We start from the raw sequence: 17,097 nt of genomic DNA, 5'->3' as shown, positions 1-17,097 counted from the left end.
CTTTCTTTGCTTTTTCCACATCACTTACGGTACCCATCTCTTGAACCTGAGCGAAGAGCTCCAAATTGGCACAGCACGAGACAGTGACTTACGCCAGACCTTCTATGGGAAGGCTGAGTTGCAGTTTCTGTAGGCCTCTTGAGCTTGTCGTTTCAGAGCCAATGGATCCTGCCGAGACTCGCATTTCTAGCTGAGGGAAACACTTCCAGTGCGCATGGCCTTGCACCTAAGAGGCCTATAAAAAAGTGGCCAAGTATCTCTGGGGTCTTTTCTGAGGCACAGCTGTTGGGAATGGAATTCCTCGCTTTGCAGTCAGCAATCTGTGCCTTGTCCCCACAGCTGGACCGAAGCATTTGGCCCGTGATCTTCAGAGGGCTGTCGACTGCTTGATGCTGTGGAAGCTGACGCGTGTCGGCGATGTGGGAATGGACATGGCCCTTGCCACCCGGGCACGGATGGAGTGTTTGTCCTGCCACCGATGCCACCTCTTCCGTACTGCAGAGCGCACCTGGGGAGATGCATCACGGGATATTAAAAAGGGTAGCCCACCACACTGCAATCCGTTGCCTCTCTGGAAAGGGTGCCAGATTTGAGGGCGAATAAGGCTCTTGTGTTTTTAATCTTTTTGCTAACATGGGCCTCCGAACCACAAGCCGGATATGGCGCACAGGCATTATCTTCCTGGTGAGGCGGTGGCGAGGCCTAACTGTTCTGTCCTCTGTTGTGCCTGGTTGTCACAGAGCCTCGTGCCAGGCAGCTGCTTCCCCCTGGGAAATTGGGGCACCAGAACCTTCTGTGGCACTATGCATCGGAAGAGGCTGCCAGGCGCGAGTCTCTGTGACAACTGGGTGCGATGAATGGTGGCCGTAGGGTGGAATAGTATGGCTTTGCCACAGCCACACTGCATCTGGAACGATAATCCTGGCACACCAGACAGCTGTGCTAGAGGAAGCCTTCCAGCACATGGGGCTTCTTTGCTCACAGTAGTAGGAGGTGTTGTAAAGATGAAAGATTTTCAGTAGCTGCAATGATGAAAGCCACAGGAGTACAACAATCAAACACATAGCAGCACATCCCCCCCCCCCGGGCTAAGTAATCTGGGATAAATACCACCCCTGAATGATCACCAAGGAGAAATGTATAATTTTTTTAAAGGGTGTCATTCTGAGCTTTTAAAAAAAAAATCGTCAAGTTTCTACTGCCGCTTATACATCCAAGTGGACACCATAAAGCAGAAGAGAGGAAAAAGCAACGTGAAGCTTGAAAAATGGACCACATGATAATTGCACAACAAAAGAGAATATCGCGGAGGTGTTAGCTTTTCACATGCAGAAATGTTTTGATGTGGGAACCTCGTTTGCAACCATGGGTCCCCTGCATGCATTCTGAGGTGATACAAGCCTGTCAGGATAATCAGAGGACAATCAGAGAGGAGCACAGCTGACTTGGCTCTTGGGGCATATATAGTATCTTTGTTATACCAGTTTTATACCTGGTTAAAATGTTATGCCTCCAAAGAATCCTGGTCATTGTACTTTGGTGCGGTGCTGAAACTCTTTTGTTACCAATTGCTAACGAGTTTCAAAATTTGGATGAATTTTTGAAATTTGAATATCAAATGTTAGAACATTTTAAATTTTTGTTTTGAGGAAGATTTTAACAGAAGAGACGATTTTAACAGAAGAAAATCCTTAGACTTGCTGGCATGAAAAAGCTCACGTTTTGCCATCCTTCTGTTGCACTAAGCTTGGGGTTTCTTACCCTCCATCCATAGGCAATTGGTCTCTGCCCATAATAATTGCCTCCCCGCCCCACTCCCTGGTCTGATTTTTGAAAGACCACACAATGGATGCCCTATTGTCAGCATGCAAGATGGCGGCCAGCAGGGCTCTGTCACTATCCTCCTCTCATACCCAGCACTAGCTTACCTCGCTGTTCAGGAAACAGTAGAAGACAGAGACAAAAAAGCCCTGATTGGGGAAGAAAGAAGAACCCAGAGTCAGTCAAGTGTTAGGTGAGAGAAGAGTCACATCTTTCTGCCTGCATTTCCTATGTAGCACATCTGATGGGTAACTTTTTTTAAGTGCCAAGGCTCAAGCCTTTGAGCTGTAAACCTGGCTTCATAATCCAAGATGTGTGGGAGGTAAGACTGAGGTTAACACAGTAGGGAACAAGATGCTACACATGCTTAGCAGCACACTTGACTCTTATTTTGCACATTTCCATGCTCATCACTGGCTTGGAAAACAGACTCCTGAGCCGAGTGTGAGTAGGAACAGGTGCTAACAGACTGTCAGTTAGTTTGGAAAACTAGGGCTAGGGCTCTGGGGTGGGGGGAAGAGGAGGGTAAAAAGAGTGAAGGGTCCTTGCGGATGCCAGTGTGGATGCACAGTCATTTCCACAAATTCAAAACCAGATGTTTTTAGTTTGTTTCAAATTAAGGGAATATAAGTTCAATTATTGCAAGCAGATTACAGAGAATTCTGCATGGGGAAACCTTTGAACCTTCCACCCTGCCCCACATTCTCAGGTTTCTGTGTGGACTTTTTATACCTGGAAGGACTCCAAGAGAGAGTTGAAGTAGATGAAAACAATTTGGGATATTTCATCTTCACCAGGGTTGACAAAGAACAGCATGTAGGTAATGCCCAGTAAAGGAAGAAGCACAAGAGTGGCCTTTACAGCTTTTCTGGAAGAAAAGGAAAAGTGTTACCATCCAGTCCAACCTAACAGCTTTCAACAACAAACTTATGAATGAACTTTCTCCTGGAGCAGATTATCACCTCTGTGCACCCTTGCCAAGGTCTCAGACTGGATCTATACATGCAGCAGAGTAGATTCCAAAAGATAACAGAAAGAGCTATGCTACTTTGACCTGCATTACAATGTTTTAATGTTTCCTTATATAAAAACATGCCTGCAAGCAGAAAACTAACACAGCAGGAATGAGGATGAGTAAAACCTCTACCCTGCTGTGCTACTTTTCTGCTTGCAGGGAATCTTCTATAGGAGAAACAAAAAATGGCATGCACACTTGCAGTCTGATGCAATACAGTCCTTTCTACCACTTCAGATGCTCTGCCATCCACTTCTGCTGCATGTATAGCTCTGGCATGAATTCAAGCCAAGCCTTAGCCCAGTTTTCTATACCAGAGCCACACTAGAATGAACATTAATCATGGTTTGTAGCTCGGTGTGTTTGTTTTTGCTTTGATAAATAGCAGTTACGGGGCAGAGGACAGGATCAAGATCACAGTGGGAGCAGACAGAACCTTTAACCTTTTCCCTGTTTGCTGTCATTCTGATTTTGGTCCCCTCCAGTCCCCATGGCAGTTGTTATTTAATTAAGGGGGGGGGGGAGAGATACAGGGTTCACCTTTTCATGGACCACATGAAACCAATAATAAAGGGAACTACTGTAAGTACAAAACTCCTTTCCTTCACTACAAGCATAGCCAGCTCCAAACGCAGTTTGGAATTATGGAGGGAGGAAGAAAAGAACATCCCATTCACAAGGTTTAGGGCTGGCTTTCTCAGTTTAGAAATGATGCAATTATTCTGCCCTAACTGCAGTCACTTTCTCGTGCTCACCCAACCACCTACCTTCAAAACAAGAGAAGCCCATCTGCCACTTAATTTTAAAAAGCCACAACAGTCACTGCCTTGAAAATTTGTAGCCATTGTTTCAGATGTTTCAGATGAAGACTGCTCGAGGTTACTCAGTAGGGGAGGCACTTCTTTTTGAATATGTTACCGTCAGAACCTCAAATCTGTCTCTATGTGTTCCAACTAGTAAAAACCAGAAACTCCCAAGTGTCTTGGGAGATTCATGTTCCAATCAGTCAGAAGGAAAAGGTCTGGAGTGTCTTTGCAGATTCTAGAACCTTTGAAGACACTCCGGACCTTTGTGTTTGCACTGCTTGGAACCAGAAACTCCCAAAAGGCTCAGGACATAAGCAATTTGTATTAGTTGAAACTAGTTCTGATGCATTTCACGTTTTTACTGTAAAATATATTTGAAAGGGCCGAGTTGTGTTGTTCAGATCAGGTGCTGGTGCTGACTTCTGGCTGGTCCTGAGCCTCGTCTGTGACATCAGAGTTATCCTATTTTTTTCCCAACAGGGATCCTGTGCTCTAAAAACCACAGGTTGAGCAAGACTTTCTGTGATAGAAGGGGGGCATCAGTACAAAACAAATGATGCAAAAGAAAGATGTGAAAGGTTGCTTAATGGCTGACTGTGGAATCAGAATTGTATTTTAGCGCATGAACCGCCCCATCCCAGATCACAAGCTCACAAGCTGATACCTGTATTGTATTGTCTCTGAGGTGGTTGAGGCCCGAAGCTTTGTCATCAGGATTCTGACAATATTGAATAAAAAGATAAAGTTGATCTGGAACAGATACAGAAAGCAGATTAACAGATGGTGTGAAAGGACCAGTGACTAACACCAGTTTAATATATATCATGCATTTCATGCTTCACACAGGTTGGAGCCATTTAGACGCATTAGGAAGAACATTCAGGATTTCACATATAAACTGCTGGTCACACAGTTTTCCTTAACATGTCAAACACTATTTATGATTTGTGATGTGCTGTCAACTTATACATTTACATTCTTAGTTTTCCCCTGAGTAACACAGCCTAATGGACATGTCCCTCCCTGTTTATCCTCATGTGATGAGCCATAACATCCAAATGGATCCAAACACGAATGCAGTTGTGGCATCATAATTAGAATGCTGGAATATGATCTAGGTTCAAATCTGTGCTCAGCCACAGTGGTCACCCTGGAGCCAGTCACTCAGCTTAACCTACCTCACAGGGCTGTTGTGATGAGAAGGAGGAGCTGGGTGGAGGAATTATGAACTATGAAGGTCCAGGCCCTTATTTTATCACTATGTATACCAACAGCTGGTGTGTATTGGAGCCTGTTATCCTATGGTTAGAGGTATTTGAAAACAGTGTTATTTACCTTACTCAGAAGTAAGCCCATTGTGTTCAGTAAGTCAGTAGGGTAATCCTATCCTATTCACTAGTTCAATCCTATCCTATTCAAACTTTTCCGAGTGGTGAAGACCAGAAGTGATTGTGAGGAGCTCCAGAAGGATCTCTCCAGACTGGCAGAATGGGCAGCAAAATGGCAGATGCGCTTCAGTGTCAGTAAGTGTAAAGTCATGCACATTGGGGCAAAAAATCAAAACTTTAGATATAGGCTGATGGGTTCTGAGCTGTCTGTGACAGATCAGGAGAGAGATCTTGGGGTGGTGGTGGACAGGTCGATGAAAGTGTCGACCCAATGTGTGGCGGCAGTGAAGAAGGCCAATTCTATGCTTGGGATCATTAGGAAGGGTATTGAGAACAAAATGGCTAGTATTATAATGCCATTGTACAAATCTATGGTAAGGCCACACCTGGAGTATTGTGTCCAGTTCTGGTCGCCGCATCTCAAAAAAGACATAGTGGAAATGGAAAAGGTGCAAAAGAGAGCGAATAAGATGATTACGGGGCTGGAGCACCTTCCTTATGAGGAAAGGCTACAGCGTTTGGGCCTCTTCAGCCTAGAAAAGAGACGCCTGAGGGGGGACATGATTGAGACATACAAAATTATGCAGGGGATGGACAGAGTGGATAGGGAGATGCTCTTTACACTCTCACATAATACCAGAACCAGGGGACATCCACTAAAATTGAGTGTTGGGCGGGTTAGGACAGACAAAAGAAAATATTTCTTTACTCAGCGCGTGGTCGGTCTGTGGAACTCCTTGCCACAGGATGTGGTGCTGGCTTCTAGCCTAGACGCCTTTAAAAGGGGATTGGACAAGTTTCTGGAGGAAAAATCCATTACGGGGTACAAGCCATGATGTGTATGCGCAACCTCCTGATTTTAGAAATGGGCTATGTCAGAATGCCAGATGCAAGGGAGGGCACCAGGATGAGGTCTTTTGTTATCTGGTGTGCTCCCTGGGGCATTTGGTGGGCCACTGTGAGATACAGGAAGCTGGACTAGATGGGCCTATGGCCTGATCCAGTGGGGCTGTTCTTATGTTCTTATTAGAAACAAACACCTCTAACCTATGGCTCATTGAACATGCAATGATCAAAAAGTGCTCCTTTTCTAATGCATTGGATCCCACAGACCAGATGCACAAGAGCATCATGTTCTGCTTCTTCCCCCCATCAGTCCACATGGCTGACAAAACCCAACAAAGGCTGCATACTGATTTGGTTTTGCCTGCTGAGTGCAGGGCATCCTGTGGGAATGAGGTATCCACCAGCTTTTTTCTGAGGCATTTCTTACTGTCCTGATTGGTCATTACAGCTCATCTACAGACATCTGCCATCTGGGGACAGTCTAAATGCATTTACTTGCTTATTGCTGGATGACTCTCTTCTGCTTTGAGTACATGCTATAAGGGTAGAGAATAATCTGAATATATTTATATATCTTAAATTTTGAAATGCTGACCAGTTTCTGTTATCTGAGAGCACTGGATCTGTATGATAAACTGGAAAAAATACGCTCTTCTTTTTATAAACATTAAAAACACATTTTCAAGGTGTTGAGAAAAATGTACTTTTTTTAGCAAAGGTTTGCAGAATGCCTTCAGAAAGAGAAATGCTAAAATACCAGCTTTTGCCTGCTGCTGTGCTTGCCACTAGGAGGCGCTGTTCCCTCATTTATTGGGAGATGACTATGTTGTCACCTGACACAGAACATTTATCTCAAATAATCCTGCCAGCTTTCATAGCCTTTAGGGTTAAACTAGAAAGATCAGGGTTATAGGGGAGCAGAAATGTGCAGAGTTTTAGTGATATCCACATTCAAGAACTGGTGCAAAATAAACTCAGTTCATGTCTATGCCTCCTCTGAAATACTCCAGATCCCTTTATGAGACGAAAGGAAGGTTAGACTATTTACTGATCAAGAGCATGGAGCGTATTAGAATGTTCAGATTATGCTTAAGAGATAAAATTACGGAGGGCAGCCAGCTGTTTCAGAATTCTTGACTGTTCACCGTATCTTTAATTATTTTTTGTGTTTTCACCCCCTGAATTCAGCAGGATCCAGCAGCTGCTAAAATGCAAATTTAAAAAAGAGGATAGAGAAACTTGAAATTCATTACTATCTTGCTATAAGATGATCAGCTAATTTTTTTTTACCCTTCCTTCACTATTGTAAACCTTGTAAGAGAGAATACTGTTTTACAGAACTGGAGATGAGTAAACCAAGAAAAGGTTTCAGGCTATGCCTCCCATGGCTCTGATAAGTTAGGGAAAAAGTGGATTAAGGTATTGTTCAGTAGTATTGCTAGGAGGATGTGCAGGTATATGTGTGTGAACTGCACTGGGTGATGCACTCCGGGTGGGGTGATACCGCTATTGGCCAAAATGGTGAAAATTTCGGTATTTTTGAATACCATAATGTTGTATATCATTTGATATGTGATTCCACACAGAATGCAATGAAACAAACAGCGCTGAAAGATCTGTAGTCTATAAAAGTTATAGCCAAATAATCAGAAAAGTAAAATGCAACTGCATTATGTAACAAAATGTGAATTTTCTTAACTCAGAACTGATCAATGAGGTTGATAGTCCTGAGAGCCAATGAGGTGCTGTTATGACACAGCAGGGAATCAGTAAGGTGTTAGTATGAGTCAGCTCTCATTTCCATGGATCAGAATTAATAGTAGAACTCTCTATTCAGTTGTGTAAGTGTCATCAAGTTGGCCACTGGATTTTTGTTGGTTTCTGATTTGTTGGGTGAACTGTACTGTTACATAATAAAAAATAGAGTTAATTGGGGTTACACCAACTCTAGTGATGCCACTGCATTTAGGCTGTGCATATGATATTTTAATTTATTCTGTATGGTCTGGTACAGGAACAGGTTCATCACGGGGTGACACAATGACACAAACCCTAGTGATAGCTCTGGTATTGTGGATATGTTTCAGTGAGAATAGTGATGTAGGAGCCCCATCTAGTTCCTTAACTCTTGGACTGTATCTTTCATATGAATTGAATGGCTATCTCCTTTTTCAAGTCAGGGTTTCTGACTGGCCTACAGACAAGAGGACTAAATTTCCTGTCACAGCAGAGTTTGTTAAGGCTACTGTGATTGATTGATCTGCTGGTGAAATCAAATGTCTTTGAGGCAATTCATTTGTGATGTTCTGAATTTATTTAAACCTCTTGTTATGGCTTATGTGGCTATGAGCAAAGACATATATAATATTTAAGAGTGGTGGAGGTGGCTTGTCAGTGTTATTGCTGATCTCAAAACATGGCCTGAGGAGATGCCAGAAGAAGGAAGTAAATGTGATTCAGGTCTTCAGTGTTATTCAGAGCAGGAAGAGCAGGTTGTGATGGGTACCTATTGGCTAGTGCCTTTGACATCATGAACACACCCAGGGAGGTCAATTACCTCCCAGCCCCTAAAGCAGGACTGAATCTGGTTTTTAAAATATTATTGAATTTTTTTTTTTTGGTGGGGTGAAGGATGAATGCATATTCATATGTTTTAAATTGGACAGTTACATGACTGATACATGAGAGGAGAGGCAAGACTGAGGACTGACTGACATGGGAAGCAACTCACTGCTCTAGCATTTCCCTTGTTGGTGAGTACATTTCCACACCATTGGTAGAGCCAGCCACTTTACATCAGCAAAGAACCTATTATGACCACTCCTAAAAGTTTCCATTCACTCCACAATGATAAACTTTCAGTTGTCTTTTGGGAGGGCAATTGCCATCACAAGACAGATGGAAATGGATGGCATCTAAATATGAAATGGTCCTTTCTCAGTTCTATAGTAATGCCATAAGTCACTCAGAAGTGCCTGGTACACTGGCTTGCTAGTCATTAAAATGAAACCTTCTATTATTACAACCAATTAAAGATGGCCTTTCCAATATGACTTTGGAATGCAGGGTGAGGATATGCAGGACAGAAGAATGCAGGACCCTGCAGGGATAACAAGGTAGATAGAAGATATCCTAATCTTCTTTGTTGGAGACACTTTGGAAGAATAGGCTCAAATCTGCCTTGGATTGAAAGTATATCTAGGTATGGGCTGCCATGATTTCAGTGCTCACACAGGTAGTATATATCGACCTTCTGCCCCCTTTTCCCCCCTTGTACCTCCATCAGTTTATAAACACTAATTCCAAGCACAATTTGGTATCCAGCTTCAGAGATGTAGCAACAAAGCTTCACAGAGGGCAAGATTGGCAGCCTTATTTCATTCTGCACAGTACAGCTTCTAATGATACAATCACTTCCCACTTTCTCCCCAGGTCTCTGCACTGGGCAAGGCTGCAGGACAGATGGGGCCTAGGTAATAATAAGGCAGCAGTTATTCTGCTCCTCAAAGAACATTATTAACAGGCTTGCTGGGGAACATGGAGCATGTGTGAATTGTGCTGTATTCAATTGATACAGTGTGTGTGTGCATAAGAGAGAGATAGAAGTACACCAGGAGAGTGGGAGGAGAAGAAAAGTGGAGGAATGTTAAGTAATTCTTAATACAAATATTGATATTGTTTTCAACAAAAGGTAAAAGGTACCATAGTTCACAAAGTAGTTTACATAGCAAAATAAATCAATAAATGTTCCCTGTTCCCCAGGGGCTCACAATCTAAAATAATGCAGATGAGACCCCAGCAACAGCCACTGGAAAAGACACCATGCTGGGGTAAAGAGGGACAATTGCTCTCCCCCAGCTAAATATATGAGGAGAACTACTTTAGAAGGTGTCTCTTTCCCAGTTAGCAGGGAATAGGTGAAATAAAGAAAAGAAAACCATATTGGATATGACAAAGGGAACTTAAAACATTTTAATGAGGGGAAAGGGCTCCAAAACTGACAGTTCTTGACATCATGGGGCAGAGGCTGCTTAACCCTCTCCCAGACCACCATCTGCTTGCTAAAAATTGCCCTCCATGAGCAGCTTTTCTCTCTACTGGGAAAAATATATGTGGATGCGGTATCTTTTCTCTTGCAAGTGGGGAGACAAAATGGTTGGGAGATACTTCAGGTGCTTCCCATTATGCATCTAGTTTGGCCAAAAAGAAAGATAACCACTTCTGTTGCCCTTTTGCAGAGGACAACATCAGAACATTACAGGGCTTCTGCACTTTTCATTGTTCGATAGAAGAGGTAATTTCAGTAGGTGCCCATTTAATTTCCCCTTCCTGATGTCTTGCACTGGCCTAAACTCCCTTATCTATTTAACTATTAAAAGGCACTAGAGCCCCGTCCTCCTCCACCTTTGGTCATCCTAACCACAAATGCACCCTGCAGGGCGTGCAGGAGGGGCACCCACTCTTACCAACAGCACCAGTATCATGGGACCTTGGTAGATGTAGTCGGTGTAAATTCCTGCACGTTTTCCAAACCAGCACCTGCAAATCAAAGTGAAAGAAAAATATGGTGAGGCCTTGCTTTTATCCATGGCAGAAGCTAAGTCAGAGTTCCACCCTCAAATTCATTCCTGATCCTGGGGCACAGCTCTCAGACATGTGAATAACAATAAAAAGAGAGAGCATCTCTTATCACCTGCAGATTGGCCTTTGCTAATAATAAGCACCAACGTCTGTAGAATTAGGGGGAAGGGCTTTCAGGTCAGAACACATGACCTCTTGGCAGGCCTGACCCCCAGCACCACTCATTTTAAAAACCAATCTGCCTTTGGAAAAGCAGTTGCTGTGAAAGGCAGGAAAGGGGGCCTGTCTTTCACAGGGAATAGAGCCTTTTAATCCAACAAGGAGCACTTTAGAAGGGTCTTGTAACCCAAAATAAGAGCACGGTTTCAGCCATTACCATAGCTAGGACGTAGCATGGCAGTGAAAAACCACTGATGACAATTAAGGTGAATGCGGCTGACTGAAATCGATCCTGTTTGCCTGTAGAATTAATGACTATGGAATTAACTTGTCAGGGAGCTGCTAAGCCCTCCATTATCAAGTCCCTGGGAAAGCAGGATCAAGGATGGGGGGAAGCCACCTTAGACACTTTTCATTAAGTTCCAGCCTGGTTGAACTGGATGGGGCCTCCCACCTTCCTGTTCCATCAGCTATGCCCCACAGTTTGCATACACTACACTACACTATACTTAACGTACAAAAACCCCACCCCTTCCCTTCATCTCTGCAAGCTCAACCCAACCCACTTCTGAGAGCCAAACTCAAAGAGATGTTGGAGGGCTGCAGTTGGATCTCCTATCTCTTTCCATTTCTCTTAAAAACAGTGAGGAAGGAATTGGATAGGACCCAGGCCTGAGGAGAGGGGAGGATGGGGCAAGGGAAATTCCCAGGGCCCAGCCCTCCAGGGGGCCCAGACCATGACAAAACAAACTATACAGTACAGAACAAATGTATTATAAAATAAATTTGGTACCTCAATCTCAGCCTATCCAGGGCTGCACTTCCGCTATAGCTATGATCCACTTTCAGTGCTCTTCTGTTGCCCCAATGTATTTTAGAGACTGTAGTTTGCTAAGGATGGCTCCAACAGCTCTCAGATTTGGTAACAAGCTACAGCCCCCCAAGAATGCTTTGGGGGAATAGAAGTGCATTGGAAAGTGCATTAAAGCTGTAGTAGAAATATAGCGGAAGTGGATTAAAGCTTCTCATGAAAACCCGCACTCCTATCACCGATCAGCACAATTTCAATCGCAGAGGTTCAGAGAGGGGGCTGCAGGCCTCCCAAACCCTCCCCAAGGCCAGCTCAACTCTCCAGGTAAGGGAAAAAGCCACTGGTTTCCTGAAGTGTGGCACTGTCGGGACACCCCCCCCCCCCAGCCCCTGGACCCACTCCCACCAAGACTTAACGTGTTCCCAGCATCCGAGTAGGACTTTGGGAACCACTAATCTAAAGGCAGTGAGATTCACATTTCTCCTGCAACAAAATTTCCGCTTGTGGCAGGTGAGTGGCCAAATCATCACACCAGGCAGCAGCTGTTTAACAGCTGTATTGGAAATGCACTCTCTGAAAATCCAATATTTCCATAAGAAATAGAGTCTGACCATTACGGCAGCCTTTTTCAATTGGCAGAAATTTTCCATTATCAGAGGCAGGATTTTTTCCCCCCCTTCCTAGCTCTGCTGCTTAAGATCCATTTAATTACAGATGCCAGATGAATGTGGGATCTTCTGCATGCAAGGCAAAAGCTCTGCTACTGAGCTATAGTGCTACTTGGGCTAGCCATTCTCAGCTTCACCCACTTCATAGGATTACTCTAAGGATTAAGAAAATTGGTTTTCTCCTATATACAGTATATGGTCCTCAGTGCAACTTTGATCCCCATTTCCTCTCCTCCTGCAAGATAAGCAGTGCCTGCCAAATGTCCTGTATCTTGAAGGTACAGGAGTTTTGCTGTCCTTCTTTGCATCTGTACACTCTGCTGATTCCTACCAGGACGGAAATTTCACACTTGCCCATCCAATCATGGACATTCAGAACAAGACACAGCTCAAGTCATGCTGGTCAAAAGGAGACAATCTTTCTTGGTGTACAGAATGCTCTGCAGTTCATTGCTCCTTGGAGGTAGACTGTGCTGAGTAGTAGGAGTTAAGATAGACCTCCTGTACAAGACGTTTTGCCAGGTGCAGCTTCTTCTCCCTACAGTGCTCCATCAGGATGAGCCGTACCTGCTGAAATTCCCTCTTCTGCACAACTTCATATAGAAGCCCTCTTCTATCCGGTGCCTAGTGACACCACCACCAACTGGCTTCAGAGAGCTTCATGACTAAGGAAAAATTTGAACTGTGTTCTCCTGGCTCATGTGAAGCTTGACAACACAAACAAAACCTTGAAGCCATTCTTTCTAAGTCCCATAACCTACAGGCAATACTAAAATGCAAACATTCACATATTTTGTGCGGCAAGGTTGCCACTTGATAGCTTTGCCAGCAAGGATGCACAGGGGAAGGGGCAGGCGTCAGTGCATGAGCAAGAGTCTGTTACAGGACTGCTCCCACTTTCTACCCAGCTTGCCAAAAACATCCCAGCCTGTTCCTGTTTGCTAAGCAACTACGGTTTCTTGGATGCCAGCCGAGCATCCCGCCCTCCGCCCTCAAAGCCTTCTATAGCACCCACTCTGAAGGCAGCAGAAACTTGCTATGGAAGTTATTGCCATAGCAGCAGAAGTGGGGGTGGGATGATGGGGCTGACTTACTTTTCGTTGTCATAGTAGAGTTTCCCTATGGCCCAAGCAATGATGATGGGGAAAGGGATGCCTGTGAATGAAAGCAAAGAGAGATCTCAGTGGCTGCATTGGGTGAATGAATGACCCAGCAACTGGAGGACCAGGGAATAGAAGGAGGAAGGGAAAAGGACATTTGGGTTCACCTCATCTTCAAATTATAAACCTTATCCATAAGCAGGAATGCCAATAGTTGTTTCCCGAGTTCAGCCCCTCGAATCTGATTGCTGTGTCCAGCTCTGGAATATATTATGTGACAATAAAAATGACAGTGCCCTTGAACATATGCAGAATGCAGGGGTCACTGCACTTCAGCTGCAATCTTAGTATCACTGCAGTTCAGGCTAAGAACCTGTCTGCAATACCAGAGCAGGAGTCAGGGCCTCCGAGTGTATTACAAAGTTGCTGGACTTACTGTCAGCAAACCTTAAAAAAGCCATTTCTGTCCAATGTTGCATATACACAACAGGGACCAAATGTGTACACCTGTGGACTGGGGAAAAATGGGTTAACCGTGACTCAGTCCCAGAATTTCTTTACAATGCGGCGTCTTAGCAATGGAAATATGGACATGATAGAGAAAGAATGCTTCTGAGCAATTGCTGAGGGCCAAGTTAAACTTCCTTTCAATGCTAGAACTAAGCCCTGGAATTTGTGAAGTGATAACAATAGTGAGGAGCCCCCTTGAGCATGTGCAAAGTTCCTTTCCCTTGCCACTGAGTAGCTGCATATTATATATCTGTAACTGGAAACTAGTGAGGCTATAATATGAGCTTGACTGTATCTTTCTCTGTCCTACCACGCTACTCTGGGTATGTAGTCTGAGTATGTATGTAGTATGTACCATAAATCTCCCTCCTATTTGCCAGCAGGAAGAGACTGAGGACAAATCCCAGGGAGAGATTCACTACCTGCTGCCTACTCTGCATAGATATTCTACACCCACCCACCCAACTTGTCCTCGGTACTCACACCAGCCAATGCAGATGAACATCCATTTCCGCAGCTTGTCAGTAGAATAAGTGAGGACAATGGCTGTGTGAAGGTAACAGCCCTCCCCAAACATCCAGAAGAAGTTGGTGACATGGAAGTAATTGTAGGCGGCTGTGATAAGACGACACCAGGGCTACCAGGGGAGCAACAGGTCCAGTGTTAGGAGAAATACTAGGAAGCACCCAATCAGATAGCCAAATTGTATCCACAACGATGCCCGCTTCTACTTTATATGAGCAAGACTGCCCTGTCATTTCTGCATGGCTAAGACCCAATGCTATCCCGTCAGCCCAGGCCATGCAGTGCTGCTGATGGAAAGCATGCTGTATGCACAGCTGCTGCTGAGACCCTCCCCCTCCTGCCTCCAAATAGCCCCTGGCCTGGACCAATCCTACCTCGATCTTCTCTGAAATTGCCCCATTGCCAGCCTAACTGCTCCAGTGGCCAGAGAAGGTTCTGTGGACCAGTGGTGCCCGTATGCGGCCTCTGGTCATTTTTGGCTGGTGTGTTGCTGCCAGCATAGAATGATGTAGCAACTGTCATGCTGTCATTTTGGGGCTTAACAGTGTTGGATTGCAAGATCTGCTATTATAAGGCCCTGATAGGTTCAATTACATGTGCAACACCAAATCTAGTTTGGCCCCCAGACACAGGTTTTCTAGGTGTGTCTTTCAACAGCGACAGAGGCCTTAAAGAACTGGGGAGGAGGCACAACGTTCCTCCTTTTAATTTCAGAATTGACTATGTAAACTGCTTTGTGAACTACTCTTGTTGTATAGTGGCATATACAGTAAGTATTCTTAACAATAACAATATGATTAAATAAATTATAGCAGACTCGCAGGCCAAACTGCAGACATCATAATCAGTGCCACAGTTGGGACCCTGCTCAGTTAAACCTACTCCATTGCTCTCCTGCACTTCTGGATTCATGGTAAGCTGCACCACGAACCATGTGGCGTTCCGTAAAATGAAGGCAGCGATCAGGTTCCAGTGGATAATATTTCGCAGGCACCGAATACTCCTGAAGGAGAGAGACTGTTCAGGATGGAGTGAGACCCCAAAGAATATACACATGCACCCCTCCCTCAAGACAAGATCCTGCCCATGTCAAGCACTTCCATCTGTGTTGAGATGAGCTTGTGAACCTCCCCCATGAACTTCAGGCTTGCTCACCTTAGGCGCATAAAGAGGACAAAAGCAGCCAGCAAGGCACCCAGGGAGATGCAGTGCCCGAGGTAGTTGATGACAACAGCAACATGATAGTGCAGCTTACTTCTCTTCTAAAGGAAGAAAAGACACAGAAAAGTGCTTTGCAGCCAAGGAGTATGTGCTTGAAAGGGGCAGATGGAACTCATTTCCAAATGACACAATGTGGAGTGGAGAGCAGAGTTGTCAATTAAAAAAAAAAATGCTGGTCCTCTAGGTGCGGCCAAGGCCACAGGAGCCAGAGAAGAACCTGACAATCTGAAAGAGGCAGGACAGAACCTCGTGGAACATGAGTGGAGCCTGCTAGAATTTAGATTTTACTGATTTTTCAGATCCCAATAGCAGGCAGTGGTGCATGGGTTTACTGGTCAACTTGCTGGTTGGCTACTCTATACATGAGAAAAGTCACTTTAGCCATCAGGGGTGCAAAGAAAGCAAACTTTCAGACCACAGAGCAAAGCCCCAAACTACAGCAACACCTTCAATAGCACGTGGGGGGTCTGTTCCTTGAAAGTCAAGTGCAGCATTAAGCAGGGCTACTGGAGAAAATGTTGATCTAATGGGGAGGAAACAGGTGCTGATTCGCCCAGAATGCACTGCTCCCATTGGTTAGAATGGCCGCCAGTTCCTCCAGGACAGCATGTGCTGTAACGAATCAGTGCTTTAAAAAAAGCAGCATTGTGAAAGGTATGACTGTAAGTCTTTTCCTCTGATCTCAAAGAATCATAAAGGTAAGAGCTTTCTTGCAAGACCATTGGCTGTGTAGTAGCGGCTGGGCATGGAAAAGGGAAATTCTAATGACTGCTAATTCATAATGAACTGATTATGCATACTTAGTTAGTGCTATCCATGGTATTCAGCTTTGGTCATATCACTGCAAATGCTTGTGCTATGATTCTGCAGTACCTTCAGTATACCCAATTCTCCAGAGCAGTGGTTCTCAAAATGGTGGGTCGCGACCCACCAGTTCATGTAACACTTCCCCCGTCCCCGTCCCTTTAAGGGGAGGGAAGCAGTGACGCGATCCCCAGGATCGCGTCGCTAAGGGAGGCGAGGGGGAGTGCTTGTGACTTACTTTTTACAATGTAGGGCTGCAGGAGGTGCAGGGAGCACTGTGCAGCCCTCCGCAGCACTCCCGATGCTTGGAATCTGCAATCAAAGTGGGCGCAAAGCACCTCCTGCAAACCGGAAGTACTTTGCGCCCGCTTCCATTGCAGGTTTCAAGTGTCAGGTTGCGCAGGGCTCCCTGCACCTCCTGCAGCCTGCTGCAGCCCTACATTGTAAAAAATAAGTCACAAGCACCCCCCCTCGCCCCCCTTAGCGACATGATCCCCAGTGTTGCCCTAGGGATGTGTTGCCCTTGCCCCTCCCCCGCAAGAACTTACTGAGGGAGTAATGCTCCCTTAAAGTTTGAGAACTACTGCTCCAGAGATTTAAAAAACCACACTGTTCTGTTCCACTAATTGTCCCCTCCAGGCGAAAGCATATACCACTATACAGCTGAAATCTGCTCCAGAGCTTGGATGTGTTCCTGTTCCCTGTTCTCTCTGTAGTTCCACTAAATTATCTCTCTCACATCTTTATATTAGCCAGCAGGCCACTTAAAAAATGCAATCACACCCTCTCCATTTATCCTCTCTTTTCTGAGGGTTATAAAGACAATCTTTTATAATGAACGA

The 17,097-nt window shown here is 44.8% G+C and overlaps 1 protein-coding gene across 1 annotated transcript; it reads right to left on the bottom strand.

Annotated features, from left to right (window-relative positions):
- Positions 1-367: 367 nt before the first annotated feature.
- CRHR1 (corticotropin releasing hormone receptor 1) lies at positions 368-15,142 on the bottom strand. The gene is made up of 8 exons (XM_066627542.1): positions 15,113-15,142; positions 14,189-14,342; positions 13,190-13,250; positions 10,343-10,415; positions 4,307-4,392; positions 2,554-2,689; positions 1,929-1,970; positions 368-508 (listed from the first exon to the last, which is right to left on the bottom strand). The coding sequence occupies exons 1-8, from the start codon at positions 15,140-15,142 to the stop codon at positions 368-370; spliced, it is 723 nt and encodes a 240-aa protein (XP_066483639.1).
- Positions 15,143-17,097: the final 1,955 nt, after the last annotated feature.

This window comes from Tiliqua scincoides, chromosome 5 (assembly GCF_035046505.1).
Source record: "Tiliqua scincoides isolate rTilSci1 chromosome 5, rTilSci1.hap2, whole genome shotgun sequence".
Classification (NCBI taxonomy): domain Eukaryota; kingdom Metazoa; phylum Chordata; class Lepidosauria; order Squamata; family Scincidae; genus Tiliqua; species Tiliqua scincoides.
This window is presented reverse-complemented; position numbering and strand designations above follow the sequence as displayed.